This window comes from Chanodichthys erythropterus, chromosome 15 (assembly GCF_024489055.1).
Source record: "Chanodichthys erythropterus isolate Z2021 chromosome 15, ASM2448905v1, whole genome shotgun sequence".
In the NCBI taxonomy this organism is placed as follows: Eukaryota; Metazoa; Chordata; class Actinopteri; order Cypriniformes; family Xenocyprididae; genus Chanodichthys; species Chanodichthys erythropterus.
The window spans coordinates 27,715,568-27,729,835 of record NC_090235.1 but is presented as its reverse complement, the minus strand read 5'-3'; the positions used below and the strand labels follow the sequence as shown (position 1 = coordinate 27,729,835).

Genomic DNA, 14,268 nt, shown 5'->3' with positions numbered 1-14,268 from the left:
GCCATTGTGCTGAAAATGACAGGTATAACTTACTCCAACAAACTAAAGGTTTATCACAAAAAAAAAAAAAAAAAAAAAAAAAGACAGGAGCAGGAGCAGGAGTCTACAGCAAAGGATGTGCTCTACATTTAAGTCAAAGTGAAAGGTGTTAAACCTTCATAAAATATGTATCATACAATAATATATGTTTTAATAATTTAATAAATACAAATAGTCTGTAAGTTTTTTTTTAAGTCTCTTGTCCTCACCAAGGCTGCATTTATTGATTGAAAATACAGTAAAACCGCAAAATTGTGAAATTTTATTACAATTTAAAATAACTGTTTTCTATTTAAATATATTTTATAATGTAAATTTATTCCTGTGATGGCAAAGCTGAATTTTCAACAGCCATCATCCTTCAGAAATCATTCCTATATGATGACTTGTTCTCTTTTGTAACAATGAAAAAGTCTTTACTGTCATCACTTTTGATCAATTTAATGAACACTTTCTGAATAAAGATTTTTTTTGTGAAAGGTAGTGTGCATGTTCACATTTATTTGCAAATATTGCAATTCTATTACCAAGATTTGTGACTTGCCTAAATACAACTTAAAAGATGATTTGATTTAGTAATATTTTCTTGCATAAAACATTAAACAAACACATTAATTCCATTCTAAAATCATGATCACAAAACCAAATATATATTTTATTTTATTTTTGACAATTTTCCTGTAAGGTTCCTCAGAGAACATGAAATGAACATTACAAAGAATGAATGAATTGCTGAGGTGTCCTTAACTCTAATTTATACTTGCTCCACTTCGCATGCAGGCAGAAATTCTACAAAAAAGTCAATATTTGCCCTTGAGGGCTGGGTGCACAGGCCACTCCTTGTCATACACACTACAGCGGCCATCTGCACCCGATTCCGCCCTGAGAACACGGATCTGTCAGGCAGGAAGGCAAACGCGCCGGCAAAGGACTGTTAGCGATTGGACTGGATTGGTATATGTGGGGGGGGTGGAGAAATTCCATGCAATTGTCTAGAATTCTAACGTAAACCTGTTTGAGGTGCACAAACAATGAAGCATTTAGAGGTTAAAAAAGCAAACCGGAACTAAGCGAGAGTGGTGATTATATATGTATACAGTCTAATGTGAGTCGGGAGACTGAAAAGAAAAAGGTAATTTCAGAAAGAACTGCACATTCTGGTGATTTTTTTTTTTTAATGTTTATTAATTTACATGTAGAAAAAAAACCTTACATTTCTGAATGTGCCTTTTATTGTTTATGCGGAGCTCTGACACATAGACATCTTCCAAATAATAATACAAAAAAAAATAATAATCATCCGACTTATATCAAAATAAAACCATGGGAAAATAGTGAATCAAAAAAAAAAAGAAGAAAAATCGAGTCCCAAAAGAGACAATGGCCACTGTTTTCACAGAAAACACTTGAATAAGTTTGGCCTTGATAGTGGTTTGTAGCCCAGGTTAGGCTCAGGTGAACACTGATAGAGCAGGACAGACCCACACGAGTCCAAGCTGGACCGAGGGTCTGGCAGCATGAGAACATCAACGCACACAGCAAATCAAATGAGAGCATCAACATCAAGTAGGAAATAATCACAACTACTTCTCCTGATTGTCACACTACAAAGAACAACTGGTTGATATTTCTTTAGCAGGCTAGGATCACTTTCCATCACAAGGTATCAATTCAAGTATGCAAAGGGACTTTGAAAACGTTGTATTTTGTGCCCAGATGCAAAAGGTAACGTTTCTGAATAGTATTAACCCCTCACGTGTACAATATTTCCAATTGGGTGTACAGTGAACATAATGCCAATTGATAAATACAATTTAGTGCTGCAATATATATAGACAAGTATCAGTCGGGCGTTTTTTGAAACTGAAAATCATTGAAAACAGAAGGACCAGGTGTGAAAATGACTTGAGGCTCTTTTCATGACTGAAAACCAGTAAAGTTTAAAGCATGTACACATTTCATAGAAGGATGGTTTCTCCTTCTTCTATAGAAACCTGAAAATAAAAACAATTCGCCATCTTCTGCAAACATCAGATGGACAGAATTCAACCAGATGAATCTTAAAATAACATTTCTTTTCAATTTCATTATACTGATGTGCAAATTATAATTTGGAAAACTGCACATTCAGTATCTTGGGGTTTTGGGCACCAGGAGAAGCTGAAGTAACTGTACACCACTGAGTGAAGACGATTATTTACACCTTGTCCTAGTGGTTACAGAGCAATGTAGTACAATCTTTAGCAGTCAGGTCAGTGGTACACTGAATCACAATAAAAAATATACATATGAATCACCATCTCCAGGAATCAGTATTTACATGTAGGCCCCAAAGTCAAGTAATGGGTGTAGTCACTGTCTGACTCTTCATAGAGGATCTCAGCTCTTCTCCCAGCTTTCCAGATCAGAGAAAGTGGTGTAGAATCGAGAAGAAACTGTTTATGTTCAGATCCTGATGAAGCAACTGTACAGGCGGAGGAAGCAGATGGGATTGTGCTGTCACAGACGCAAACACCCCCCTCCATATTGTACTTTTTCTGTGAGTCAGGTTCAGTCCCTGTACACGAGGCTCATTTTGAGTCCTTTTGCCCACTAGTGGCGAGTTCAAGGAATTGGAGCTTTTCAGTGCGTTAGTGTCCGTGCTGGGGAGGAAGAGGTGGTCCATTTACACCGGGGTGGTAAAACGCACAATTATTTTCATACCGACAGTTTCCTTTCATCATGAAATGGCGACACACTGGCCTCTTTGACATGTCTGAAATGAAAGAAAAAACTGGACGTTAGTTTTAAGCTTATTTTTAAAGTTGGAAAATGAATGCTTTTGGCGTTCAAACTTACCTCCCATGCTGTTATGTCCTCCACGTGGTCCTCCTCGTCCGCCTCGTCCTCTGAATCCCGGATCTCCTCCTCTCCCTCGCCCCCGGTGGAAGTGACCTCCTCGGTGTGGGCCTCCTCTCATGGAGTCGTCACCCCAGTAATTGCCGTTGTCCGCCCCACGGCCCTGTGGACCGGGCGGGGGACCCATCATACGTGGGCCGCCAGGGTTGAAGGGTGGTGGGCCATGACCGTGGGGAGGAGGAGGTGGAGGATGGTTGAAATGTGGTCCAGGTGGCTTGTTGGGAGGAAAACCACCATTCATTGGCATCTGCATGTTGTTCATGTTGTTCATGTTCACGCCAGGGCCATGACCAAGCAGACCGGTGTTCACTACAAAATGAGAGAAACAGAACATTAAGTATGTTGTTTAACCATCATGCAGTTTTTGCTCAACAGTTTTTGCTCAACATTTGATAAAAGGTTTGTTAACTGAAATAAAGCAGAAATAAAAAGTATAAATACTACATGAAAAAAAAAGAAAAGAAAAATGTTGCCTTGGCAACTAATTGAAATGAATACTTACACTGAAATAATAAAAATGTAAGTTTTTAAATATATATATATATATATATATATATATATATATATATATATATATATATAAAATAAAAAATATATATATATATAAACTAATAAATTAAAAAACTAATAAATTATAAAAAAAATATAAATTATAAATTATATAATAAACTATAAAATATAAAAATTATAAAAACACAAATTACTTAAAAGCTAAACTAAAACTTAAAAGGTTGTCGATTTAAATAAAGCAGAAAAAAATAAAAAATAAAATAAAAATACAGACTAAAGGTGAATCAAAAAAAATTAAAACTACATAAAATTATTATAAAGTATATATAAACTCACAAAACTAATATAAATAAAAGCCAATTCAAAATATTAATAAATATTATAAAAGTATATAAATAAATTAACACTGTAACATAGTTGATAGAGAGCAAACACGTACTTGGTGGAGCATTGGGAGGCGGGTTCTGATTTTGGTTCTGGTTCTGTTGCAGAGAGCCCAAAAGCTGCTTGATCTTATCAGAGAAATCAGGCTGTTTGATCAGGTCCTCTGGAGACTGGTTAGATCCCTGAGCACCCTGAAAACAAGAAGAGATGCTTAAAAAACAAAGTCTTTGCACATTCTCATGGTAAATAACATGTAGATGTGTAATGCGTCTTACCATAATAGATGTGAGTAGTTCCTGGACATTAACAGCGGGGTTATTAGTCACTGGTGGGGCGCTGCCTTGCGCCTGAGGGCTGCGGCCACTGCTGCCCAGGCTGCCCATGAGGTTGGCTAGAACAGGAGGGAGCTTGGAGCCTTCATTAGAGCCAGAAGAGCCAGAGGCAGCTGTGTCAGCAGGCTCCATGTAATTCTCCTCCATCATACTGCAGTCCTACAACGCCACAGAATGAGAAAGAGGTCAAATCACATACCGTATCTGATACTTCTAAAATAAAGACAAAAATGGAGGGAAAAGAATGTAAAAAGGTCATTGGCTGTCTTACCTCATCCAGTGGGATGAGACGAGGCGGCATGGGCTCATACGGCTCAGGGTCTGGCTCGTGAGGACTGTCTGGAACACTGCAGAGAGAGGAAGAAACCATATATTGTCCATTTAAATTTCAAACTATTATCATGCTTTTAAAGACAACAAAACTATCATTTTATTACCCCATTTACTTCATAAACATGGACAGTTCATTTGTGCCAGGGTTATTATTAACTAAAGGTAAAACTATTAAAAACATTTTTGTTAAATTAAAGCTGGGAAAAAAAAATAAATTATATATATATATATATATATATATCAGCATTTGAAGTAGATCAAAACCTTTCATCAAAGTTGTCCTAAAACCTTCTTCTTAGGACAACTTTGTTCTTAGGACAGCTTTGACGAAATTTTTTGATCCACTTCAAATACTGACTACTGTATATATATATATATATATATATATATATATATATATATATATATATATATATATATATATATATATATATATATATATATATATATATATATATATATATATATAAATAAATAGAAATGTTGCCTCAGAAACTTATTGAAAAAAAGTTGAAGTTGAAGTACTAAATTTACTAAAATAAATAAAAAATTACTGAAACAAAATAAATTAAACCTATATAGTAATATTAAACAAGAAGACAAATGAATACAAATGACAAAAGTAAACTAAAATGAACACGAAAAACAACTGATTTTTACATGCTATTGCATAAGTAATAAATAATATCATGTCCCACTTTAACAATCCAGTCAAATCCAGATGATTGGTTGTCTTACCTCTCCTTGCTGAGGAAGATCTCCTGCAGAATGCCCATCTCTCGGTCTCTCTGGATCATCTTCTCTCTGCTAGTGGCACCTGGAATGACCAAGCTGCCTATGAGGGTCAAAGGTCGCGGTGGAGTCCAGGGCACCCTCTCCTCCATGGTGTCGTGAGAAAGACGACGAGCCATTTCAAACGTATGCCTGTCCATCATCAGCTCCCGTTTAGCCGCCTCGCCGAAGTCCTTAATTTTATTGACGTTCACTGAGGTAGAGGAATAAAGAGTGATGATTACTATTGAACAAATCCCCAAGTAAATAATGTTTGATAAAATACAACATACACAGTCCTTCAAATGTTTGGGTTTAGTAAGCTTTTCTAAATAAAGAAATTGATACTTTTATTCAGCATGGATGCATTAAATTGATCAAAAGTGACAATAAAGACATATATAAAGATTTTATTTCAAATAAATGCTGCTCGTTTAAACTTTCTATTCATCAAAGAACCCTAAAAAATGTATCATGATTTCCTAATTTTTTTATATATTCAAACAGAAAACTGCTAGATTATATTGTAATGATATTTCACAATATTACTGCTTTCACTGTACATTTGGGTAAAATAAATGCAGCCTTGGTGAGCATAAGAGACTTAAGAAACCTCAACCTCCTGAACAATAGTGTAAGTGAGGAAAGTGTTGTTTTACCTCTCTCGGTCTCATCCAGGTCAAAGTAGAAGTACTCTTTGAGATGATCCTCTTCTGCCCACCGAACGCTTTTCTTTTTCTTTCCTTTCTTAGTCAGACTCTCCTCCTCGCCTCGAGGTTCAGCCAAAGCATTGGGTTTATCACCTGAAAACATGAAATAAAGCATTTTTAATTCAGCACATTCAGCTTTCAGCGAGGTTGTGGCCAGATTAAACGCAACAGGACTCACTAGTATCCATGGCTTCAGGGTCCTCGGTGGGCACGGGTGTGCCGGGCTGTTCCAGGTCTTGGTTCTCATGAGGAGGGGTCTGAGATGAAGGAGTCTCGGGGGAAGACGGTTTGGCCTGTGTGCCCGAGTATGACTGTGGCCTGCCATCAAATGGACAGGGCTGAGGGGGACAAGAGAAATGAGAGGAAAAAAAAAAACACAGTTAGTGGATTTGTGCCTTTGGATGTCTGGAAGACATTTTTTAAAAATCCATGAAGCATGAACAAAAATGAGGGTAGTCTGATGTGGCACACCTTATTAGTGGTAGGGGAAACTGCCTTTGGTTTCTTTTTCTTGATCTTGATGCCAGGCACTGGAGCGGAGTTGAGGGCATCCAGAAATCCAGTGGCCTCCATCGCTAAAAGGAAAAGAGATGGATATTCAGCACTAGTCAGAGGGCAAACTCTACTCTCTCCACCTAATTCAAAGCTTTTTTGCAGATTATCATAAATCACATTGCTGGAGTTGAAGTGCTGAATGGGTATACTCACGCTGTGCGGGTATAAGTTTGACTTTGATCTCTTTGGTAGAGTTGGGGGTGGTGTTAAGCGGCTTGTACTTTTTCTCCACTGGTGGTGCGTCATTTGGCGATGTGCTGAAGGAAAAGTCAGAGTTTAATGATTCATTTCAAATCCTCCAAAGTAAAACTGCATTCATATTCATTCAAAGCATGAATTAAATGTGAATGGATTACATGTGACAGCTCATTATTAGCAAAAAAAGAAAGGAAGCATTTGTTTACCTTGGTCTTTTAAGCATAGCTGGCTTGATGTTGTATTTGTCTCCCAATTGGGGTGCAATGGGGGTCTTCTTTACAGGAACTGGAGCTGGGCTCTCAACCTCCAAACCTGCAGGCACCATGTATTCAGTAAGTTTAGACAAATCACTTTTCAAATGTGTTACTGAGACACAAGAACCTTCAAGACATGGTGCAAACGTTACTGAGACCAAAAAAAACAAAAAAAAACAATTCATCTATAAATGAATAATTGACCCATTTTAGGCAGCTGAAACACTTTAAAACTATTAAAAATAATTAAAACTAAAAATCATTTTTGGTCATTAAAATAAAGCTGAAATAAAAAAAAGAATAAATAATAAACTTAAAAAACTTGAAATGTTTCCTTGGCCACTAACTAAAATAAATATGTTTAAGTACTTAAATTAAAACTGAAAATATAAAAATAGAAGCCAATTCAAAATATGAATAAATACTATAATATATAAATAAAAGTGACTAACCTGTAGAGCGGATCTTTGCGTGACTTGGAGCATAAGCTTTTGGTTTGTCTTTCTTCTTCTCCTCATCTGCTCCCTTTTCTCTGGGCTTCACCTCTGGACGCACTTTTCCATCTTCCTTTTTCCGTTTCTTGTCTGATGAAAAACAGAGTTGGGTTACGCGCCAATAATGGGAACCCCACTTGGCTATAACTCATGTTAAAAGTGCAGCAAGTCTACTTTAAAAGAAAACAGAGTGACAGAGAAGACAATGTAAAAATGAGAAGCCCTACCATTGGGTGATGCTCCACTGGCGACGCTCTGAGAGCGTATAATAGCCATCCAGCCATCCACCAGCACTGAAGCCAGCTTCCTTAGCTCTGGGAGAAAGAGAAGCCACAGAGTTCAAACCTGAGCTCTGGAACACTGTAAGCAAACTGTCTGGCACTGATGTATGGAACATGTGCTCTTACCTTCTGTCTCACCGCTCTTGCTCAGATGTTTCACCAGCTTGGCTGTGTTGTTCTAGCAAGAGAGAAAAAGAAAACACACAGAGAACAGGTGTTAGAAGACTGCGGGTCAAGTGTGTGAGTTTTATGGGGCTGTGGTGTGGTGAAGTACCTGTTTAAGGTGGTCCACAGTTAGAGGGAGTTTCTGCAAAGTGAGCAGTATGAGCTGCAGCAGGGGGGTGTTGGTGGTGGTTTTTGAGTAGGTGAGCCATGAGTTCAACAACTTGTAGCCACCAACTCGAATGAATCTGATTGGAAGAGAAATAGTTGAGCACAACCTTGAAAACAAAAGCGTTTCAGCAAACAGTTTTTTTCTTTATGGATATTACTCTTACCGATTAAGTACATCATGTGATTTTGTCTGTAGCAAGATGTTCAGATACATGCATCTGCTGACCATTTTATGCGAGGCCTTCATGAGACTGTTTCAAAAACAGGAAAATAAGTTAGAGAAATACTATTAGATTAACTGAATGAATGGGGGAAAAAAAAAAAAAAAAAAAAAAAAAAAAGAAGGTAAAAGCATCTCACCTGAAGACTTTAGCAACTCCCTCAAGACTCCGTAGCTCTCCATCCTTCCCCAGCAGAGCTTCCACACCTTTTAGCACCTCTCTGGGGTCCACCGGGCCCACGGCCATAACTGCTTACTGACAGAGGGAGAGAAAACAAGGGTTATTCATGTGCTTATGCCACTGGGGAGAATCTGGGATATGGCATAAAATCACCCAATCAATACTGAAAAAATTAGATGGCACTTAAGGAAAGCTCACTGGAACAGCAAAAGGACAATGATGAATCCTTCACAAGTTATTCCCATTAATGTTTAGCCAAGCAACTATGGATCTTAAGTAACTTGGACACAACAGGCTCTGAAGACATTGGCTGAGATGCCAACAAAATGGGGTGGAGAGAAACTTCCATTCTTTATATATATAAATATATTCCAGTGAATCTGATATGGACTTCTTATCAACAGTTTTCTGATTCACATCAGATACGATGAAGCACACAACCACAGAGCAAGTGGTGTCCATTCTGTTCACAACAGCAACAGGTACAGTCATGTATTCATGAAACATACTACATTAAACAACAGTTGGTGCTCAAATTTATAGGGTTTCATCAATAGGAAAATGTTGTAATTGCATAAAAAGGTGGGACTTTGATTACTATATCCCAAAAACTGTTGTTGAAATGAAATATTACAGTGCAGCTGACTACAAAGTTCCCTTCCTAGTGAATAAAATGTTTAATATATGACATCTGTTGGGCTGTTGATATTTACTGGACCTTCTGCCACTAGAAAGGGTATATTTGTTATAGTTTAACAGATGATTGCAGACTGAATTATACAACGTTCATGTTACCAGTCTTCCACTATAATCGAATAAGTCTGTCACTTATTTAATTATACTAGAAACTGGATGATTGGTTAGCGTTGAGCATTGTATAATTCAGTTCATATCTGAAATGATGAAAGATAAATGTAAAAGTAAAATGTTACATTACATGTGTTATGTCACTGTCATAAACCCACCTGCTTTTCATATACACTGTACATTACACAAACATCATTGGTACAAAGGAGTTATGGAACAGAATATAATGGCTGTGATCAGTAATGTGCATTCAAATTATTATATCATTTAAATAATTATATACAAATAGAGATGAGAGGAAAAAAGACAATTTAAAAAATATTTGAGAATGCACTTACAGTTGAACATTGTTTTTACAACTTTTTTTTATTTGTAATTAATTTGTATAACGATAACCCTTGTAATCCTCCAAAAGTTCAATTATAGTGTTTTAATACCATTTATCACAAATATGTCAAGACACACTAGGGAAATAACAGTAAAAGTGTGCAAATGATTGACAGGATTTTCTTGTTTAACAGAAAAGCACTGTCACACTGACAGCTGTGAACCACACAGGGACTCTGGCATTAACACACTTTCTGTCTTCCTTGTTTGACACTGCTGTGATCCATTTGTCTATACCAACCTAACATCTATAACTTAAAGATACATAGGAAAAACAAGATCATATCTGTAAATTGGAACATTAGAAATAACAAAACCTTACAGTATGTATATATACATATAGTATAAAAATCAAAAATATGAACAATTTTATAAATAGACATATCCACTATTATCATTGCTATTGGGTTGATGGATATAAAAATGTGTAGGACCCACTTTTTAAATCAAGTGTCTTTTAAGTGTACTAACATTTAAATTAATCATTTGATACAATGCACTTACTGTGTATATACATGTTTTTATGTGCTCATATTTACAAAATACCTGCATACAATTACATCTGCAATTAATTTCTGTAATTACATATATATTTACACTTCTGACCCTACCCCTAAAACCTATACTCATACAATGAAACATGTCTCTAACCTTACTCTTCTCCCTCTCATTATCAGGAACACAATAAATACATTGTACCATTTTTTTTTTTTTTTTCCATTTAAGAAAATCACCTTAAATAAAGTGGGACCAATATGTACATTTGTGTAACTAATTTGAAAGAGTAAGCTCTAAATATTTTCCAAAGACACATATGGAATCTCAGTATATTAACTACTCCATTTTATTTATATTTTAAGTATAAACTTAGAGAATTCCAGAACCACTAGGTGAGAAAAATATTCACCATTTTGTTTTTTGGAAGTGCTTTAGTGGCTTCCCGAGTCTGTTCCCTCAATATATATGTTTTCTGTATTTCATTTAGTTTTTTATACCTCACAAAAAATGTTGATAATTATCTCTATCCTGATAAAAAGTAGTATGACAAAAAAAAGCACACCAAAACATCAGGAAATAAATAAATAACGAAGGAAATAGACTCTGGAAGACTTTTTCCACCTTGTGGATCAATGTCCAGTTGCAAGAAACTCGTAGAGTATAATTACGTTTAGAAATTATAATAGTAAGAGTATTTTCACAAAGGGTTAACTTGAAAATGAGCACAAGGCTTTCAAAGTGTTATGTCGCCATCATGTGGTAATTTCTAAATATACACAAATGCAGAAGCGGTGAATTTGCCACGCATCGATATAAGAAATTCCAAGTATCAAACGTGATTAATATATACTAAAATAAAGAAACGTGTACAATATATGCAATAAAATTTGTAATATAAGATGTACATTTGTCAGTAATACTAATATCTGAGGTAAAGTCAATTACAAAGAACAGGTGAGGGCGAGGGCAGAGTGTATCTGGTGTAGGGAGAGAGAGAGAGAGAGAGAGAGAGAGAGAGAGAGAGAGAGAGAGAGAGAGAGAGAGAGAGAGAGAGAGAGAGAGAGAGAGAGAGAGAGAGAGAGAGAGAGAGAGAGAGAGAGAGAGAGAGAGAAAGAGAGAGAGAGAGAGAGCAATCACGTCATTTGCCCTGCCCACGCGGAGCAACAGCGAGTATATCTCCCTTCAGTTCCTCTCACTACAGCACACTTGACTGGACACCGACGAGACTAACCAACTAGATACAGCAGAAAACGAACAACGCGGAGAGTTACACATTAAATAATATATACACTGAATGTATATAGATTTTTTTTACGACTGTTAAGCATGCAAGCGTTTAGCAACGTTTTAATTTATGTTCTACATTTCAAAGACAGTGAAAATGTCTACTAATGGCTGAATCGAAAAAGTTAGAATTTACTCACTTTTGATCGTGTGAGAAATCAGGTTTTGTCTTACCCGTAACACTGTTGTTGAAGAACTTTTTATAGTCACAATCGAACTCCTTAAACACGGAACAATACACACAATTCCTGGAAACGTCAGTTGTCATAACAAACAAGAAAAAGTCAACAAGATTGTACATTCATTGTAAAAGTATTAACATTGTATCTGTCAATTTTTTTTTTTTTTTTTGATGAAATGCAGATGTCAAGAAACAAGTTGTCCAACTTTTAAAATAAAAGCTAAAACTGATTATATTACACCCTTTGCTGAATAATAATCTCCCTACAGCACTGCAGTTAAACCAATCAAGTTCAACACCATGTAACGTTAACCTACTTTCAACATTTTATCGAGTGTAACAAACAACTGACATCTTCAAGCAAATTGCCCAAAGGTTTTATGTTAGAACTCGTCAAAACAAAGCATCCAGTGTTGGTCTGACTAAAGGCCAGTTATATGAATTTATACATCTACTCAATAGTGGCCACAGGGGGATTTGATTTGCCATCTGTCGAAGTCCCTCTCTCATATAGCAGCTCGCCCTGAGCTGACAACGGCTCCTCTGATTGGCTGAACTCGAAGCTAAGCCACGCCCACCATCTTTAACCACTTGTCTTCGTGTTCGCGGTGCGCTAGATAGAACGGTTGCCCGGTCGCCATCTTTGAATTCCAACAAGTTTTTAAAAATACAACGGCTATATACCCCCGCCTGCCATTTGTCTTCTCGTTTACAAAGTGGTACTATATTTACCCCGCTAGCGACTCACTGATGTTAAGACGATACCTCGAGCTGTATATGGGGATGATGGCGACACGAGACAGCCGTTCCGAATTACTGTATTTCCCGTAGATCCAGTCAGAAAAACAAAGCCACCATTGCCTCGAGTGATCCGAGCAAAGGACAACCCGTCCGCCATTTTAAAGCAAAATCGACAAGACAAATAATACCCTATCTACGCACTCGTAAAACACAAAAAATGCAATCTTTATAGTCAGACTGCTATGCATTTTATAAATTATCATTGCCTAGGGAGGTTTATTTCATCAAACTGTATCCAGTTCCGCCAACTAATAACACCTAACGACATTATTATGAACAAAATGTTGCATTTCAGTCTGGGTTTTTTTCCGTTCGGCTAAATCCACAGGCGCCACTTGGCAATCTTTATGTGCAGATTGCGTTGATTGTTCCAGTGAGCTCTCCTTTGAAAAGAATGCAGTTTATAAAAAAAAGCCCAAATGAATGCAGTCACTTCCTGGCTCTGCCTATGGCAATCTTTATGTACAGATTGCTTATGATCAGCGATGGCTAGCTTATTATTCGATGATTTATCGTTACTTTAATAATCATTAGGATTTCTCCGTCTCACACACAAAGAGAAGCAGGGCGTTGAAGCCGCTGCTTTGGCTTTGCGGTGTGAGCTCATACGCTAGCTAGCTGTCTCGCTTTATCTCAGCATGCTGTCTGCCTCTAGAAACTGTGGCGCATTTAGGTCGCCACATTCGAGAAGTTTTATCTCTATTTATATCTGGAATCATTTTCAACACAGACAATTGGTTAGCTTACGTAATTTCGATTCAAATTGGTTTGAAAGAACACTTACTATTAATACCTCTCCTCTGCGTCTCGGGTTGCTATTAATATATTGTGCTTAACAGCAACAATTTTCAGCTTTTTAACAGTTTAAGAGAACGTAAACTGTCATGACTTTAGCATTATTGGCTGAAAAATGGCATAATGGGCGGGATTGTGGTGGCTGAAATTGAGCTTTTCCTTCTTGAACAATCTGGAGCAAAAAAGCAGTAAGCGAATGTCCGTTACTCGAGTAGAAAAAATGAGTTTTTTGGGGTTTGATCTTCGTACACAGTTGAAAAATCCTCGACGCCAGATCTTCACTGAGACTGACTCAGACCTGAAACGAAACAACAGCACAAAGAAACATTAGAGAAAATCGAATATTTGGCGGCGGAAATCCAGATAACGGTCAAAAAATAGTTTTTGCTGATAAAACTGATGAGGTAGCCGGACTTTGGGACAAAAAAAACGTATTTAAATCGCAAAAAGATGGAGAGCCATCCTCCGATATAACACTTACCTCAGACAAATCCAGGAATGCTCTAGAAGGGTGGGACTCAGTATATATAGTTCTGACGTTTTTCGCGTCACCCCGGTGTCGTGAGCGCGCTTTCGGGCGTTTCTTTTCAACGCAAAATGGAGTTGATGATCACGCGGTCCTATCGCGCGCACACTCTCGAAACGACCTTCTATGTTCAAGGACGAGCCCATCCCCCACTCCATTTTCCGGTTGTTGTTTTACGGTCTTTGTGCAAGGATAATAATTAATTTGTTGGGATTTCTATTAGATTTTTTTTATTACATCATTGTACACGAATATAGGCATAATGCATTCAAAAACTAGCTATTGTAATTTGGATTTAGCGTTTATGTAAATGATGTTCAAAGTGTGGGTTAAAATTAGAAACGTACGAGGGATGGGAAAAGAAAAACATGCATGCAAATAGGGTTAGAGCATATTTCATATTCGGTTTTTGTTGACAGATATGTCTTTATGCAATGCTTAATTCCTTTCATTACAGTGGATTTAGAAATAGTATATTTTCAAGAATTAAATACAA

At 36.9% G+C, this 14,268-nt stretch overlaps 1 protein-coding gene across 1 annotated transcript; it reads right to left on the bottom strand.

The window, feature by feature from the left end:
• Window positions 1-786: 786 nt before the first annotated feature.
• ppp1r10 (protein phosphatase 1, regulatory subunit 10) lies at window positions 787-13,728 on the bottom strand. Its single transcript, XM_067411003.1, has 18 exons — window positions 13,236-13,728; window positions 8,453-8,568; window positions 8,257-8,343; window positions 8,034-8,169; window positions 7,886-7,937; window positions 7,706-7,792; window positions 7,437-7,568; window positions 6,937-7,042; window positions 6,686-6,789; window positions 6,449-6,552; window positions 6,156-6,315; window positions 5,927-6,070; window positions 5,235-5,481; window positions 4,435-4,510; window positions 4,107-4,322; window positions 3,887-4,022; window positions 2,878-3,246; window positions 787-2,794 (listed from the first exon to the last, which is right to left on the bottom strand). Exons 2-18 carry the CDS (start codon window positions 8,557-8,559, stop codon window positions 2,670-2,672), a joined length of 2,388 nt encoding a protein of 795 aa, XP_067267104.1. The 5' UTR covers window positions 8,560-8,568; window positions 13,236-13,728; the 3' UTR covers window positions 787-2,669.
• Window positions 13,729-14,268: the final 540 nt, after the last annotated feature.